A 16,336-nucleotide genomic window follows, 5' to 3' on the forward strand; every position below is an offset into this window, starting at 1 on the left:
TGATTAACACGGGTAGACCAACACCGGAGCTAAAAGGTTTGCTTCAAACTTCGGGACAGAAGATAACGCGCTCTTTTCAAACGGAGTGGTACACCCGAAAAGAGTGGCTGTGTGGCTGTCCTTCGAAAAAACGTCTTTACTGCTTCCCCTGCCTTCTGTTCTCAACTTGTGACAATGTCTGGACTAACACGGGATATTGTGACATGAAAGATTTACCACGAAGCCTCAGCAAACATGAGAGATCGACCACTCACATCCAAAGCCAAATTGCTTTAAAAACTTTTGGAAACTCAAGGATCGATTTGGCTTTAAACGAACAGCGGAGGCTCAACGTTAGCATCCACAATGCCAAGGTAAAGGAAAACCGGCAGATTTTATGTTGAAATTCTCAATTCTCATTTGATCTCGGTTCAGGTTGGGGCTGATCAGTTTTTTTCCCACGAAATGCAGGTTGAAATAATGCTGCTTATTATGAATATTATTTCTGTGCATCGTGTCGAGGCGGGTTCGAAAAATAGAGGCAGCCGCACGGGGCGGGTAATATTTTGCCGTACATGCGGGGCCCCGCGGGTTGAAAATATCCTGACCCGAGCATCACTACAACACAGGGAGGGTGTAGAGCAAATGCACGTTTTTTTACCTTTACATATCTGTAATATGTACCGTGTGTGTGCGTGCGTGTTTTGTGAAGAATGCTGATGAGATATGAAATACCCAGCAGCCAATTCAATAAGCGACCCTTTTTGGTTTATATATTTGTAAATCTGACACTAAAGGAGTCAGTTCCTCACCAACCATGAACCTCACCGCACGTCACTGGGTTGGCCAGTCCCTCACGGCTTTAATCTTCTCCGGGTCTGCCTTGACCTGGCCCCGCCCCACTATGAACCCCAGGAAACTAACCTGGTTGGCGTGAAAGTCACACTTTTCGGCCTTGACAAACAGCTTGTTCTCCATCAGACGTTGCAACACCAGGCGGACGTGCTGTCTGTGCTCCTGCAACGACCTGGAAAAGATTAGAATATCGTCCAAATATACAAAAACAAACTGATTAAGAAAATTGCGGAGAACATCATTGATTAGGGCTTGGAACACTGCGGGGGCATTTGTGAGTCTGAAGGGCATAACCAAATATTCAAAATGTCCAATGGGGGTTTTAAAGGCCGTTTTCCACTCATCCCCCTCCCTCACCAGCACCAAATGATAAGCATTACGTAAGTCTAATTTAGAAAATATAGTGGCGCCGTGGAGAGGGGTAAAAGCAGAGTCAATAAGGGGAAGTGGATACTTATTTTTAACAGTAATGTCATTTAGGCCTCTATAATCTATACATGGGCAAAGGGTCTTGTCTTTCTTGGCCATGAAGAAAAACCCCGCCCCCACAGGGGAGGAGGAAGGGCGGATAATTCCTGCGGCCACAGAGTCCTGAATATACCGCTCCATAGTCTCTCTCTCTCAGGCTGGGACAGATTGTAGAGGCGGCTAGTGGGTAAGGGGGCCCCGGGCAAAAGGTCAATGGCACAGTCATAGGGACGGTGAGGAGGCAGAGAGAGGGCCCGGTCCTTACTGAAGACGTCCCGCAGGTCGTGATACTCCTCCAGAACCAGGGACAGGTCAGGCGCCTTCGGGAGCTCCCTCCGCAGGAGACCGGGCCGACCGTAAACACCCCGCATGGCAGGCGGAACTCCACCCCGCAATCTTACCCCGGGCCCAGTCAATGACCGGGTTGTGGGCCCTTAGCCAGGGGTAGCCCAGAACCAATGGCGAGGAAGGGGTGGTGACGACATAGAACTTACGGGTTTCATGGTGGCTCCCAGACAAAAGCATAGTAATAGGTTCTGTAACGTGAGTGACTCGGGCTAAAAGCAAACCGTTGAGGGCACGAGCAGTGAGGGGGCGATCCAGAGGCTCCAGGCTGATTCCCCACTGTTCTGCCAACTGACGATCAATAAAGTCTTCTTCGGCCCCGGAGTCCACCAGAGCCTGGACAGACAAGGTCTTAGAGCAGAGGCAGAGCGTAGCTGGGAGTACTCCCAGGGCCACTGGTGGGCCCTTCCCTTTGGGCTGAGCTGGGCAGGAGGCGACGAAATGCCCCCTAACTCCGCAGTAGAAGCACTCCCCCGCCTCGCGGCGCCGCACACGCTCCTTGGCAGATAGGCGCGCTCTCCCGATTTGCATGAGCTCCTCCGCAGCCGGTGACGGGAGGCGGGCCACGGTCCGCACAGGGGAAGGACGGGTCTCCCGTCGATGCGCCCGTAGTCGATGGTCTATGCGGTTGGTCAGCATGATAAGGGCTCTCAGGTCGGAGGGCTCATCTCGTGCAGCTAATTCATCCTTTAATGAGTCGTTCAGTCCTCTCAAAAACACAGCCTTAAGCGCACTATCCGACCAGTCAACTTCAGCAGCGAATGTCCAAAATTCAATAGTGAAATCCGCCACAGACCTGGACCCCTGGGATAAGCCTAGCAGGCGGGAGGCGGCATCAGCTTGATAGTGGGGGTGACTAAAAACCAACTTAAACTCATTCAAAAAAGTCCTGAAGTCTGTATTGTCCAAGGCAGAATGGGAAAATTTAGCCTCCGCCCACTGGAGCGCCTTTCCCCTGAGCAGCCCACAGATGTAACGGGCTGGGCGCTGCTGAAAGGCACTGGAAAAGAAAAACCCATGAGCATAATCACGTGAAACACGTGGACGTCCCGGCGCCGAGTGTCTGGTCCTGACTCCTCTTATCCACGGCGGGTGGTGTTGATTGTGTTGATGGGAAGCAGGTGCGCGCAGGAGGAGTCAGGACTCCGCCCAGCTCCGGAGACAGGCAGGTGAGGGAGGGGGAAGCGAGAACACAAGGAGAGCAAAACAGGGATCACGACAGTTTGTTTCCATTTGTGAAAAGAGAGACAAATATTCCAGTGTGAAATGACAGGTTCCTTATATAAGACGAGGGTTTTTGAACATCCTCAGTGACTTTTCTGACTGTAATCACATCTCGACCATAACGCTCAGTGGAGGCTTTATCTTGACACTTTCACACAACAGTTTGAGTTTGTACTTGACTCATATCTGAGAGAAAGACGGTGTTTGAGTTTCACTGGGTCAATCATCAGGCTTTTCTTTGTGATCTGGACTTTTTGTTTCACTTTTGTCATGAAGAAAATAATATGGATATGGAGCATTTTTACTTTCACCTTTTTATTAATTTGTCAAATCCTTTTAATATTGTTTTAATTTCCATTGAACCTGATCTATTATCCAACTACAGACTCATCTCTGACCTTCCCTTGTCTCAAAAATAACATGTCCTTTCTTTGTCCTTTTATGTTTTCCACCTCCCCCCGTCTCTCACACTTTTTCTGCCTCTCTCTTTTCTCTTTTGTCCTCCTTTCTTTCTCCCTCTCCTCTCTCTGTTGTCTTCTTTCTCTCTCTTCACCTCATTGAGTTTGACACATGTGATCTAAGGGAAGGTATAAACAAATACAATGTTGATCACAAATCAAAATGGTGATTACACAAGTGGCCGCGTGTTTTTTTACATAATGTGAATACAAAGGCAAGGCAAGTTTATTTGTATAGCACAATTTGTACACAAGGTAATTCAAAGTGCTTTACAGAATAAGAAAGACATTAAAATCACACAAATCAAAACATAAATAATCACCCAATCTGCAGCTCTCACCCACTCGTTTGCCCCTTTAAAAACTCTCTCTCTCGCTCTTTAAACACTGTCTTGTTCAGTTTAAGAACTTTCCCATGACTTTACAAAAAAACTTTCCTGTCACTTCTCAAAAACTTTCCTGTCACTTTACTATGTCTAATAAAAGTCCATCAGTCCATGTTTCTTTTGTCATCATAAAATTACCATTAAAGGAGAAGAGGCAGAATAAAAACCTCTCAGTCGTCTGCACAGATAAACAGAACAGTTTTGAGTCTGGATTTAAACATTGTCAAAGTAGAGGCCTGTCTCACATCTTCAGACTGTTCCAAGTTTTAGCTGCATAAAACTGAAATGCTGATTCTCCATGTTTAGTCCTGACTCTGGCACCAGCAGGAGGCCGGTCCCTGAAGTCCTCAGAGTGTGAGATGGTTCATGTGGCTCTAACATGCCGGAGATGAACTTTGGACCGAGGCCATGGAGAGACTTATACACAACAGAGCTGATTTAAAGAATATTCTTTCAGCTACAGGAAGCTCTATAGTAATAATACAATATATTTACAGCTTGAGACTCACACAGAGTAAATCAAACACAAATATTTAAATTGTGATGATAATAATAAAATCAACAGGTGTAAGTCGATAAAACACTTAGAGATATTTGACTGACAGTGTATTTGAATTTAAATAAAGAGAAGAACATTTAAGGGTCATGTGGAAGTGTCACAGTGTGAGGCAGAGTAAATCAGGCTAAAAACAAGAGCATTAGATGTTTGTGATGAGGAAAAACAAGAGCAAAACTGCTATGACTACGAATACTACTACTACTAATACTACATGACTTGTTTGTGCAGTTTGTCTTTTAGAGGAAATAAAACAATATAAAATAAATCTCTGATCAAATGGAGTCAAAATAAAATCAACATTTAAAAAGTGATTTTTCTACAGATTTGACTGTTGTATTTTACTCAGAGGAGGGTGAGTCTGTCGGACACAGAGACACTGAGGAGTCAGAATAGAGACTAAACCCAGGGATCAGAGTCTGAGTGAATGTGGTGTTGAAGGTGTGGAGGTGGGTCAGTTGGTCAGAGGAGACTGTGTAGAAGGACAGAGAGCCAGCAGGACAGTCCACAAACACTGAGACTGTCCCAGAAGAGGAGGACCTGGGCTGAGGGAGGGAGGTGCGTTTGTTATTATGATAAACAGAGAAACCACCTCCAGAACACTCCAGACTCCAGGACTGATCATTGCCTCCAAACAAACTGTCAACACTGTCTCCTTTCCTTCTGATTCCTCTGTAAGACACTGATATCTCAACACATCCACTCCACTGGACCTCCCAGTAACAGCGACCAGTCAGACCAGTGGAACACAGAATCTGTTTCCAGTTCTCAAATCTGTCCTGATGATCTGGATACGGCTGCTCCTCTGTCACACGTGTCACCTTCTTGTTGTTGTCAGACAGTTTGAGTTTTCTGTGAGCTGTGTTTGGATCCAGAGTGAGATCACAGAAATCTGATGGAGAGAAGACACAACACAGCAGCAGTTAGTCCCATGTGGAGACACACATTTAATTATAGTTTAATATGGGTCAATCTATTCATGAAAGATGGATTTAAAGTCAATTATTTATGATGAATGTATTTTTATTCTGATGATTTTATTTGTGAATCATGTCAGTCTTATATTTGGCTCATGTTTCTTTTGCTTCAGCTCTATATTTCCTTTAGTTTCAGAGCCTCACATCTATTTCAGATTCTTTTCAGTGTAAAACTTGAGTTTGTTGCTGCAGTGACAAAGTGCAGCTCCAGTCTCTGACGTCACTCCACACATTCCTACACTCCTCTGTGCTCCATGACACAGACTTTCTCCTTTAAAATGTCTCTATATGAAGGAGAGGAGAACAGGGGATTGGTTTAAATCCACTGTCTCCAGAAGAAGAATGAAGATCACTGTTGTGTTTGAGCTGAAACATGAGTGCAGTTACACAGCTCCAGACTGGACTCTTCAGGATCTGCTTTAAGAAGAACTCTGGATTCAGTCATGGACACAGCTGTGGACCTCACAGTCTGAGGCCACACAACAATATATATTCTATGTGAGGTCCTTGGACCATTTTATCCATTTAAATAAGTGTCTGTTTCAAATGGAGTTTCTCAAAACTTACACTTTCTGAGTCCTGGTGTTAACCACTGAGCTCCAGCATGGTCCAGTCTGAAACACACGACATCAGACTGAAACACACGACATCAGACTGAAACACACGACATCGAACTGAAACACACGACATCAGACTGAAACACACGACATCAGACTGAAACACACGACATCAGACTGAAACACACGACATCAGACTGAAACACACGACATCAGACTGAAACACAGGACATCAGACTGAAACACAGGACATCAGACTGAAACACACGACATCGAACTGAAACACACGACATCAGACTGAAACACACGACATCAGACTGAAACACACGACATCAGACTGAAACACACGACATCAGACTGAAACACACGACATCAGACTGAAACACAGGACATCAGACTGAAACACAGGACATCAGACTGAAACACAGGACATCAGACTGAAACACGCGACGTCAGACTGAAACACACGACATCAGACTGAAACACACGACATCAGACTGAAACACAGGACATCAGACTGAAACACAGGACATCAGACTGAAACACACGACATGAGACTGAAACACACGACATCAGACTGAAACACGCGACATGAAAGCATAATTTTTACTTTTAAACCTTGAGTTGATAATTTTGTGTCTTAAGCATTGAGGTGAACTTGTTTCTCTGCAAGAATGTGACACAAACTTATTTTAGAATGTCTCCACTAGAACCAGTCGCTTCGGTCACATGATACTGGTTTTCCTCTTCAGGTTGACAAGAGGTCTAGTAATCCATGTTTTCAGTGACTGCAGGCATCTCTTAGTGACGTATTCTACCGCTCTGTAAACAGCTAAACATACATCCCTTTATGACCTTGTACGGACAGTATGTAAAATTAGTTAAGTCCTTATAAGACCTGCCTTCTATAGATAGTACCATGAAAAGGCTTTAAGTACAGGAAAACTCCTCTGAAACGAAACGCATGTGCCTGCTGTCTGTAACTTCATTCATCTGATCAGATAAACTTCTTTCAACTGTCTACCTGGTCTACAATCTCTTCCTTCACGATTACATGACATCAGACTGAAACACACGACATCCGACTGAAACACTTGATGTTTTTTAAATGTCAGTTTCAGTTTGTTGTGATGTTTCAGCTCTAAAGCAGTGATTTGAATTGTCCACATGTTTGTCTCCTCCTCTCCTTTATATTCTCCATGTTCACTGCTGCTTTATTTTGTCTTTGGAAATACATTTGACTTTATAGACTCAGGTCAAAGTTCATATCTCTGCTCAGACTCTAATGACCAACCCTCTGCTTTTTAAAGTCCTAGATTATGTAAAAGTGACTCTGTGAGCTCCATGTTATAATGATGTTTCCTCCTCAAAAACAAACTGGACTTGTGTTTTGTTTCATTCACAGGTTTGAGGAATCATTTATTATTAGTCTCCAAAGCTCAAAATGCTCTGTTCCACCTTGTGATGTCATGAGGTGCTACTTTTTAAGTGACTGAAATGATCCAAATGATTCTAGTTTAAAAACACAGTGGAGCACTTCCTGTATCACCACATGATGACATCACAAGGTGGAACAGAGTGTTTTCTGTCTGAGAGAAGAACTCAGCCTAAATGTGCAGGTTTGTGTGTTAAACATGTGAGAATGAAACAAAACACAACTCCAGGTCTGTTTGTGATGAGGAAACAACATTAGAACAGATGAGAGAATAGTGTAATATGGGCCTTTAAAGTCCTGAGAATGATGAACACACCACATTCACACTCATCATAAACTGGTTCTTTCAGCACATGGGGCATGAAGGACACAGACTCTCCAGTAGTTTTTGTGTTGAATGGACAGTTCTACTGCTCCTGATTTGAGGAAAAGTCCACTTTAAGTCACTCTTAGTGACTGCATGCTGCAGCGCTCACAGGCCCCAGGAAACATGAGCACGTTTCTCCTGTGTGGGCCTCTGGCTCCCTGTCAGCTTCAGGACTGACTTTAAGATTCTCTTTGGAACTACATTTCACACTGGACATGAGGATTAGAGCCCTGTTGTACAGACAGATGGAGCTCAGACTTGTCTCTGTCACTTTTTAAATGATCCACAAAGACCCAGGAATCAGTGAGAAACAGCCGCTAAAGTCTTCAAACCCAGAGTGGATAAATAAATAAGTGAATATGTGCGCGGGGAGTTAGCCATGGAGTTTTCAGCTCTGTAAACACAGGACAAGCACAGGACTTAGGTGTATGTATGTATATATCTCCTCATCCTCAACACCCACGTGCACAGGGTAGAGACCCAGTCCTGTCAGAACCCCACCCTGAGTCCTGCACAGTGGACCCTCAGATCCAGACTGAGACCAGGAGAAGGACCAGGTCTAAACCCAAGATCCAGGACAGACCTCAGCCCAACCCCATCGAGCTCTGGGACAGTCCTGACACTTCTGTCTTTAAGGCTCCACAGGGGATATATACAAGTATAAATACTACTAGTACACATACTAGTATTAGTAGTATTAGTAGTAGTACTACTGCTGCAGGACAAGTCTTAGTGTGAGCACTGAAGTATCTTCACCTTTGTTCATTTGAGCTGACAGAGAAAACTCTGACCTTTGTGCCAGTTTTCAGTTCTTGTGAGGTCCAGTAATTACACAGATCTGATCCATAAACCAGGTCCAACATCCTTGAACAATGCAGATGGAGCTGGGAGTCGCCTGAGGGTTGGTGGTTCCTCTGCCTTTGTGCCTAAAGGCCTCACCTCCAGTGTGCTGCTGTGTGTGTGGTTGTGCCTTTGACAGACAGCAGGGGGCGCTCTCACCTGACAGACAGCAGGGGGCGCTGGTCCTGTAGAGCGGTCAGGAGCTCGGCTGAGGGTCCTGGATGGTTGTAGCTCAGGTCTAACTCTCTCAGGTGGGAGGGGGCGGAGCTCAGAGCTGAGGCCAGAGCAGCCCCGCCCCTCTGTGAGACCAGACATCCAGACAGCCTAAAGACACAGCATTACACTCATGTGGACACAAGGGGGCAGAGTGCATCATGGGAGACTCTCACCTGAGCGTCTCCAGTCTGCAGGGGGCGCTCTTCAGTCCAGAACACAGCAGCTCCACTCCTGAGTCCTGGAGGTCGTTGTGACTGAGATCCAGGTGTGTGAGACTGGAGGAGCTGAGGACTGAGGCCAGAGGCCCACAGCTGTGAGGGGACAGTCCACAGAGGGACAGACTGAGGAGACAGAGGGACATTAGAGACTAGAACCACCACACAAGAGTTTAAGCCTCAGCCTGTGGGGCCGGTGCTTGTTTGACTCCAGACATGAGAGATGTGAGAGGGGTGTGGCTGAAGGGAGCGGCTGCTCCTCTCACATCTCTCCATCTGACACTGAGCGACTCTGCTCTGTCTCTGTGAGGAGCTCAGTGGTCCAACCGTCATTTGTTTCTGGGCTCTTGGAAGATTTCAGAGCCCCACTCCGCCCCTGCATTTAACCCAAAATGAGACAAATAAAAAATTCCCATCTCACTTTTATCAAATGTTATTTTCCAATGCAAGGACCAATAAGTTATGAAATAATAGTGAGTAATATTAACCCCTCTGACCTGAGCTGTTCCAGTTTACAGTGAGGACTCTTCAGACCAACAGATAACATCTCCAACCCTGAGTCCTTCAAGTCGTTGAGACTGAGATCCAGGACTCTCAGACTAGAGGAGCTGAGGACTGAGGACAGAGCTTCACAGCTTCTCTCTGACAGGTTACAGCCGCTCAGTCTAGAGAGAGAAAACATTGTTGATGTAGAAGTTGAATCAAACCATCCTCTGTTAAACAAATGTTACTCACAGAGCTTTGTTGGAGGCCTTGACCACTGGCAGCAGCCTCAGGAGAGCCTCCTCTGAAGCAGAGTATTTCTTCAGCTCAAACTGCTCCAGATCTTCTTCTGATGACAGTAAGATGAAGGCCAGAGCTGACCACTGAGCAGGAGACAGTTTAGCTTCAGACAGAAGTCCTGAACTCAGGTACTGTTGGATCTGCTCCACCAGAGAACGATCATTCAGTTCATTCAGACAGTGGAGCAGGTTGATGCTCCTCTCTGCAGACACATCCTCACTCAGCTTCTTCTTGATGTACTCTGCTGTTTTCTGATTGGTCTTGAAGCTCTTTTCTGTCGGTGTCAGCAGACCTTGTAGAAGGCTCTGATTAGTCGACAGTGAAAGACCCAGGAGGAAGCGGAGGAGCAGGTCCAAGTGTCCATTTGGACTCTGTAAGGCCTGGTCCACACCTCTCTGGTAAAACTGGACTGATGTACTGCTAGTTGTCCGTGATGATTTTTTTTTCTCTAAGAGCAGGTTGATCCCAGTGTTGATGAAGGTCTGATGGACGTGAAGAGCAGCCAGAAACTCCTGCACACTCAGATGGATGAAGCAGTAGACCTTGTCCTGGTACAGGCCTGGCTCCTCTCTAAAGACCTGTGTGAACACTCCAGAGTACACTGAGGCCGCTGCAGCGTCCAGTCCACACTCACTCAGGTCACACTCGTAGAAGATCAGGTTTCCTTTCTGCAGCTGCTCAAAGGCCAGTTTTCCCAGAGACTCCACCATCTTCCTGGTCTCTGGACTCCAGTGTGGGTCTGTCTCAGATCCTTCTTCATACTTGATGTTCTTGACTTTGGCCTGAACCACCAGGAAGTGGATGTACATCTGAGTCAGGGTCTTGGGCAGCTCTTCTCTCTCTCTGCTTTTTAACACATGCTCCAGGACTGTGGCAGCGATCCAGCAGAAGATTGGCATGTAGCACATGATGTGGAGGCTTCTGGACGTCTTGATGTGGGAGATGATTGTGTTGGCCTCATCTCTGAACCTCTTCCTGAAGTACTGCTCCTTCTGTGGGTCGGTGAACCCTCTGACCTCTGTCACCATGGAGACGTAACATGCAGGGATCTGATTGGCCGCAGCAGGTCGTGTGGTTATCCAGAGGCGAGCGGAGGGAAGCAGGCTCCCCCTGATGAGGTTTACCAGCAGCACATGCAGTGAGGCGGACTCTGTGGGGTCGGTCAGGGCCTTGGTTTTGGTGAAGTCCAGAGGAAGTCTGCACTCGTCCAGACCGTCAAAGATGAAGAGCACCTGGAGGTCTTCAAAGCTGCAGAGTTCTGTTTGTGTTTGACTAAAGAAGTGATGAACAAGTGTCACCAAGCTGAAGCTTCTCTCCTTCAGCACATTGAGTGCTCTGAAAGTGAACGGGAACAGCAGCTGTATGTCCTGGTTGGCTTTGCCTTCAGCCCAGTCCAGACTGAACTTCTGAGTGAGCGCTGTTTTCCCAATGCCAGCCACTCCCTTTGTCAGCACTGTTCTGATTGGTCCATATGTGTGAGCTGAGCCTTTAAACATGTCTTCACATGTGATGGGTGTCTCTGCTGGGCCTGGTTTCCTGGAGGCTGTTTCCATGTGTCTGACCTCATGTTCCTGGTTGACCTCTGAAGACCCTCCCTCTGTGATGTAGAGCTCTGTGTAGATCTGATTCAGAAGGGTGGGGTTTCCTGCTTTAGCGATGCCCTCAAACACACACTCAAACTTCTGCTGCAGGTTAGACTTCAGTTTACGCTGACAAACTCCAGAATAACTCCCTGAATGAAGGCAACAGATACAGGCCTGAGTCTCAGAGAATATAAAACGACTGTGAGCACCTTGTTAAATGTGTTAAATGGTCCTACTGCTCCACAGACGCTCAGCCAGCTCCTTCTGCTTCATCCTCCTCAGGAAGTTCAGTGTGATCTTCAGAACAGCCTCACTGCTGCTCCTCTGCTCTTCATCCTCCTCTGGCTCTAAGCATTCTGGGTAATCTGTACTCAGAACCTTGTGGAGCTTCTTCAGCTCCTTCTGGACAAAAGTGAAGATGTCCTCCTCCAGAAGCTGAACAGACACATTATAAACAACACAAATGCAGTCAGTGTCAGATCTGTGTGGAACAAGTTCTCATTCATCTGAACATTTACAAACTTTAGTGACAGACCTTAAATATGGAGTCCAGCTGTGTCTGATGGTGCTGACCACTGGAGACCTCTGGACCCTGCTGCTCCACTCTGTGAGAGAGACTCATCAAACACTTATGTTCATTTCTATTGATGTATTCAACACTTGTGGAAACTCACGGCTCTGTGGAAAAAAGAGGTGGATAGTTCATAGACCAGTCACTCCTGAGGGACTCACAGATGGGACCAGGTTCAGATGGAGGATGTTTCTGGTGGATCCTGAGACACAGAAGAAAACACACTTCAGTCACACTGACTCTTCTTTACACTTGTGACTGCACAGTCCATTAAAACAGCTGGAGCTGGTAAAAGTAAATAAAGATTAAAGCCGCAAGCGGCATCAAACGGCCCTCGCGGGCCGTGCTTCGCACTAGGCCGACCCTGCACTCCCTGTGGGTGGCGCTAATGTGCCACTTGTCCCTTTTTTATTGCGACTTTGGGCTGCACTTGTCACCAAACAAGTCAATTTGTGCTGATGCACAAAATGCAAAAACATGGGTTTTCCAGGCATAGCCATGGCAACACCGTGCAAAATACAAACTTGGCCCGTTGGACTTTTTTGTCGGGGACGACCTGAAGAATCACTGTTCCAAATTTTATGTTCGTCGTTGACGGTAATAAGTCATTATAAGACTTTGAAATGTACGAAAATTTGGAAATTTTCCCATTACGATAACATGGGCGCTTTCGCGCATCGCCATGGCAACCCAGTGAAAAATATGACATGGGTCTGATTGACTTTTTTGATCAGGATGACATGAGGAGTCATAGTGCCAAATTTCACATTATTCCATGAAACTAATATTTTTCCCATGAATAGGAAAAATTGGGAGGATTCCCATTAGGATAACATTGGCAGTTTGGCGCATCGCCATGGCAACACGGAGCAAAAATGGCATCCCCCCATGGCGGACCCCCATGGCGTCGGGGTCCGCCATTGACCTCCCATTGACTTCCATTAATTTTAGCAGTAACAAGTATGGCCCATGCCTGCGGCATGGGGGCTTGGATAGGGCTCGATGCCAGGAGTGTGTTTGGGGACATGAGCGCTTCGCGCTGCGTCAGCGTCAACATTGAGTCAATGGGCTTCGCCCATTGACCCAATGTTGACGCTGACATGCTAGCAAGAACAAATATGCATGTCCCATGCCTACGGCATGGGTTGCTAGGACACAGGAGTCTGTGCAGGGGGCGATGGGGGATGACTCCTCCTATTGACTCCTGTTAACGCATGTCAGCGTCAACATCGAGCTTCGCCCATTGACTCGATGTTGACAGTCTGTAACGATGCGTTGCGGAAGCAATAGGCCTACGCCCTGTAGGGGCGCGGGCCTAACAAGAAAAGACCAGAGAAAGTCAAACATTTCAAACTGTTCACATCCAGACAAACATGAGCAATGCAGCATGAACAAGTCTCTCCATGGACCAGTACCAAAGAACATCTGACATGAGCCACATGAACCATCTCACATGAGGAGGACCTCAGGGACCCAACTCCTGATGGAGTCATTCTGTAGTCCTGGTCTAGTCCTGGTCTAGTCCTGGTCTAGTCCTGGTTTAGTCCTGGCCTCCTGTTGGTGTCCAGACTCAGGACTAAATGTGGGGAGTCAGTGTTTCATTTTTCAGTTTCAAATCAAAAGTGTCTCTGTTGGAGAAACACAGTGGTTAAAGTCATGTGACTTGAGCAGGTCCAGCGGGTGATGGGCCTGGACTAGGATCTCATAGAAGGACTTTTGTAGGACAAAGACATAAGTGTGTTGCATTTCCTGCTGCTGAGACGAGCATGAAGTTCCTCCTCACAGTCACAGAGGTCATCTGCAGCTCTTACACTTATGTTGAGTTTAATAAAAAGTCATCCATATCATTCTAAAAAGGCTGTGAACATAAAGTCCTGACATTATGAGGTGAGTCTGACTTACTCTGGACCATGTTCTCTTTTAAAATTAATCAATTCTCTCTTCGAGTGATCACTCTTGAATGAGACGGCCCTGGCCCCAGGAGCAGGTCTGTGGACACAGATGGAGCAGTGGCTTTAGTCTGAGCTCTGACATGGAGAACAGTGGTGGAGTGTTAGTGATCCTCTCTTACCTGTGAGCTTTTATAGAGGGAGGGGCTCCGTCCTCTCTGGTCTCTCTCTGATCCATGCTCAGTCCAGGTTCATGTGATCTCAGACCCTCAGGAGGAGCCGACGCATGAAGCCACTGCCATAAGTCCACTCTAAAATCAAACATGTGTAAACATGTAAATACAGATGATATTTTCTACGGCTCAAGAAAACCTCACAACTAGATTTAGCAGAAACAAAGTGAAATAAAAAGAAAATGTAAAAAAATGTAATGAAATATTAAATAATTAGAAATGAAAAAGCCACAGAATGAATCAAATCACACGAGCAAAAACAAGAGAAAGTCTCATTTTAGTTGAATCCACAATCCAAAAGTTCAAATCACTGCCTGAAGACGAAATAAAAGTCATTTAAAACCACTGAAAAACACAATTATGTTTATTATTAAAAAGATCTAAAACTATGGAGTCATTTGACTTTAAGTTGAGGGTGAAGTCACTAAAACTGTCACAGGTTTGGCCCTTTCTCATTTTCACTGCAGAAGCTGCATGTTTGAGTGACAGAGTGCGCATGCGCCTGACAGCGCTCTTATTATTATTCTTTTTTTTCCCTTCAGTGAGGAATAAGTCCTCAAAACAAACAACAGACAAACACAGATGTAGAGGCTGAATCAACAGTCAGGGACAAACAAACGTGTCTGGACAGATCCTCTGCAGTTGTCCCGCCTTTTACGTATCACGTGATTTCGCAGAAACATTCTCTTATTTTAAGTTCGTGTTGTGTCAAAACGTGGAACTGATTATGTTTTTAGCTCAGATTTGGCAGTTTTACGCTGATATTACATTGTACAGATGATAACATTACAAATTGTGTAATAAAGAATAAACTTAAACAGACAATAAACAGAAAATAAACGAACAAACTGAGGTATAAACTAAATCAAACCAGGACTAAACCAGAACTAAACCAGGACTAAACCAGGACTAAACCCAGCATTGAATAGAATCAAAGTATTGAAACCTGAGCGAGTCCAAAGAGTCCAAAGTGTCTCAGAGAAAAGTGCGTAGTTGAAGTCTCTTGGGTGTGGGGTTTTTCCGGTTGTGACTCAGAGCTGCTCCCCTATTGGCTCAGTCCAGGTGGACTTCACACTGGGCTTCACACAGGTAGGTGACAGGAGGCTGAACCTGAGCTCTGTGTCTGTGTAGACCTCATTTAGTCTGACACACCTGAAATGAACCAGGACACAAATATGGAGGAGAGGACTAAACCAGGACTAAACCAGGACTAAACCAGGACTAAACCAGGACTGAACAATTATGTCAACAGATTTAACAGATCTGTTATCTGTTCCAATAACAGATTGGAATCATTTTTAGATAAATATGAAATAATCAGTGAGAGTCAGTCTGGGTTTAGACTTATGGACACTGTCGAGGAGATAACCAATGCACTAGAAAACAAAAAGTATGATGTGAGGGTTTTCACTGATCTCAGTACTACTCCAAAAACTTAAACTGTGTGGCATAAGGGGCAATGCACTAAACTGGATTGAAAGTTATCTGACTGAAAGACAACAGTTTGTGAAAATAAATGGATACACGTCCAGATTTATGAGTCCTAATTGTGAGGTGCCGCAAGGCTCAATTTTGGGACCTAAATTATTTGATTTGTATATAAATGACATATTTAAAACATCTAACATATTGAAAATAATTTTATTTGCAGATGACATCAATATATTTTTCTCCAGTGACAATTATAAAATTAAAGCCGCAAGCGGCATCGAACGGCCCTCGCGGGCCGTGCTTTGCACTCGGCCGACCTGGCACTCCCTGTGGGTGGCGCTAACACGCCACTTGTCCCTTTTTTATTGCGGCTTTGGGCTGCACTTGTCACCAAACAAGTCAATTTGTGCTGATGCACAAAATGCAACAACATGGGTTTTCCAGGCATTGCCATGGCAACACCGTGCAAAATACAAACTTGGCCCCCGGACTTTTTTGACGGGGACGACCTGAAGAATCACTGTGCCAAATTTTATGTCCGTCGTTGACGGTAATATGTCGTTATAAGACTTTGAAATGTACGAAAATTTGGAAATTTCCCCATTAGGATAACATGGGCGCTTTCGCGCATCGCCATGGCAACCCAGTGGAAAATATGACATGGGTCTGATTGACTTTTTTGATCAGGATGACATGAAGAGTCATGGTGTCAAATTTCACATTATTCCATGAAACTAATATTTTTCCCATGAATGGGAAAAATTGTGAGGTTTCCCATTAGGATAACATTGGCAGTTTGGCGCATCGCCATGGCAACACGGTGCAAAAGACGACATAGGTCTCATTGACTTTATTGATTGGGATGACCCAATGGAATTTTGTCTCAAATTTGGTAACATTTGGGAAAACTAAATTTTCGGCCGTCCATACAAATATATTAGATGTTCTGTAGGAGGCGCTATCGCGCC

General features: G+C 45.5%; 2 protein-coding genes across 3 annotated transcripts in view; one reads left to right on the forward strand and one right to left on the reverse strand.

The window, feature by feature from the left end:
• Positions 1 to 16,336, forward strand: part of LOC129456146 (NLR family CARD domain-containing protein 3-like) — a 217,679-nt gene that overhangs the window by 66,395 nt on the left and 134,948 nt on the right. The window lies entirely within an intron of this gene.
• Positions 3,501 to 14,973, reverse strand: LOC117387012 (NLR family CARD domain-containing protein 3-like). Of its 2 annotated transcripts, none has more exons than XM_055229708.1 (12): positions 14,884 to 14,973; positions 13,887 to 14,015; positions 13,718 to 13,804; positions 11,919 to 12,017; positions 11,780 to 11,849; positions 11,481 to 11,679; positions 9,614 to 11,393; positions 9,376 to 9,543; positions 8,837 to 9,004; positions 8,607 to 8,771; positions 5,816 to 5,862; positions 3,501 to 5,163 (listed from the first exon to the last, which is right to left on the reverse strand). In XM_055229708.1, exons 2-12 carry the CDS (start codon positions 13,940 to 13,942, stop codon positions 4,613 to 4,615), a joined length of 3,390 nt encoding a protein of 1,129 aa, XP_055085683.1. In that variant the 5' UTR covers positions 13,943 to 14,015; positions 14,884 to 14,973; the 3' UTR covers positions 3,501 to 4,612. The 2 variants fall into 2 exon arrangements, with proteins under 2 accessions (XP_055085683.1, XP_055085682.1); XM_055229707.1 differs by having other exon boundaries at positions 13,887 to 13,999; positions 14,884 to 14,967.

This window comes from Periophthalmus magnuspinnatus, chromosome 19 (genome assembly GCF_009829125.3).
Source record: "Periophthalmus magnuspinnatus isolate fPerMag1 chromosome 19, fPerMag1.2.pri, whole genome shotgun sequence".
In the NCBI taxonomy this organism is placed as follows: Eukaryota; Metazoa; Chordata; class Actinopteri; order Gobiiformes; family Gobiidae; genus Periophthalmus; species Periophthalmus magnuspinnatus.

Coding starts and splice junctions, on each gene's coding strand:
- LOC117387012 (XM_055229708.1), bottom strand. CDS start 13,942: ATGGATCAGAGAGAGACCAGAGAGGACGGAGCCCCTCCCTCTATAAAA. Junction 9,005..9,375: donor TGTAAACTGGAACAGCTCAG/GTCAGAGGGGTT, acceptor CTGTCTCCTCAG/TCTGTCCCTCTGTGGACTGT. Junction 8,772..8,836: donor TGCAGACTGGAGACGCTCAG/GTGAGAGTCTCC, acceptor CTGTGTCTTTAG/GCTGTCTGGATGTCTGGTCT.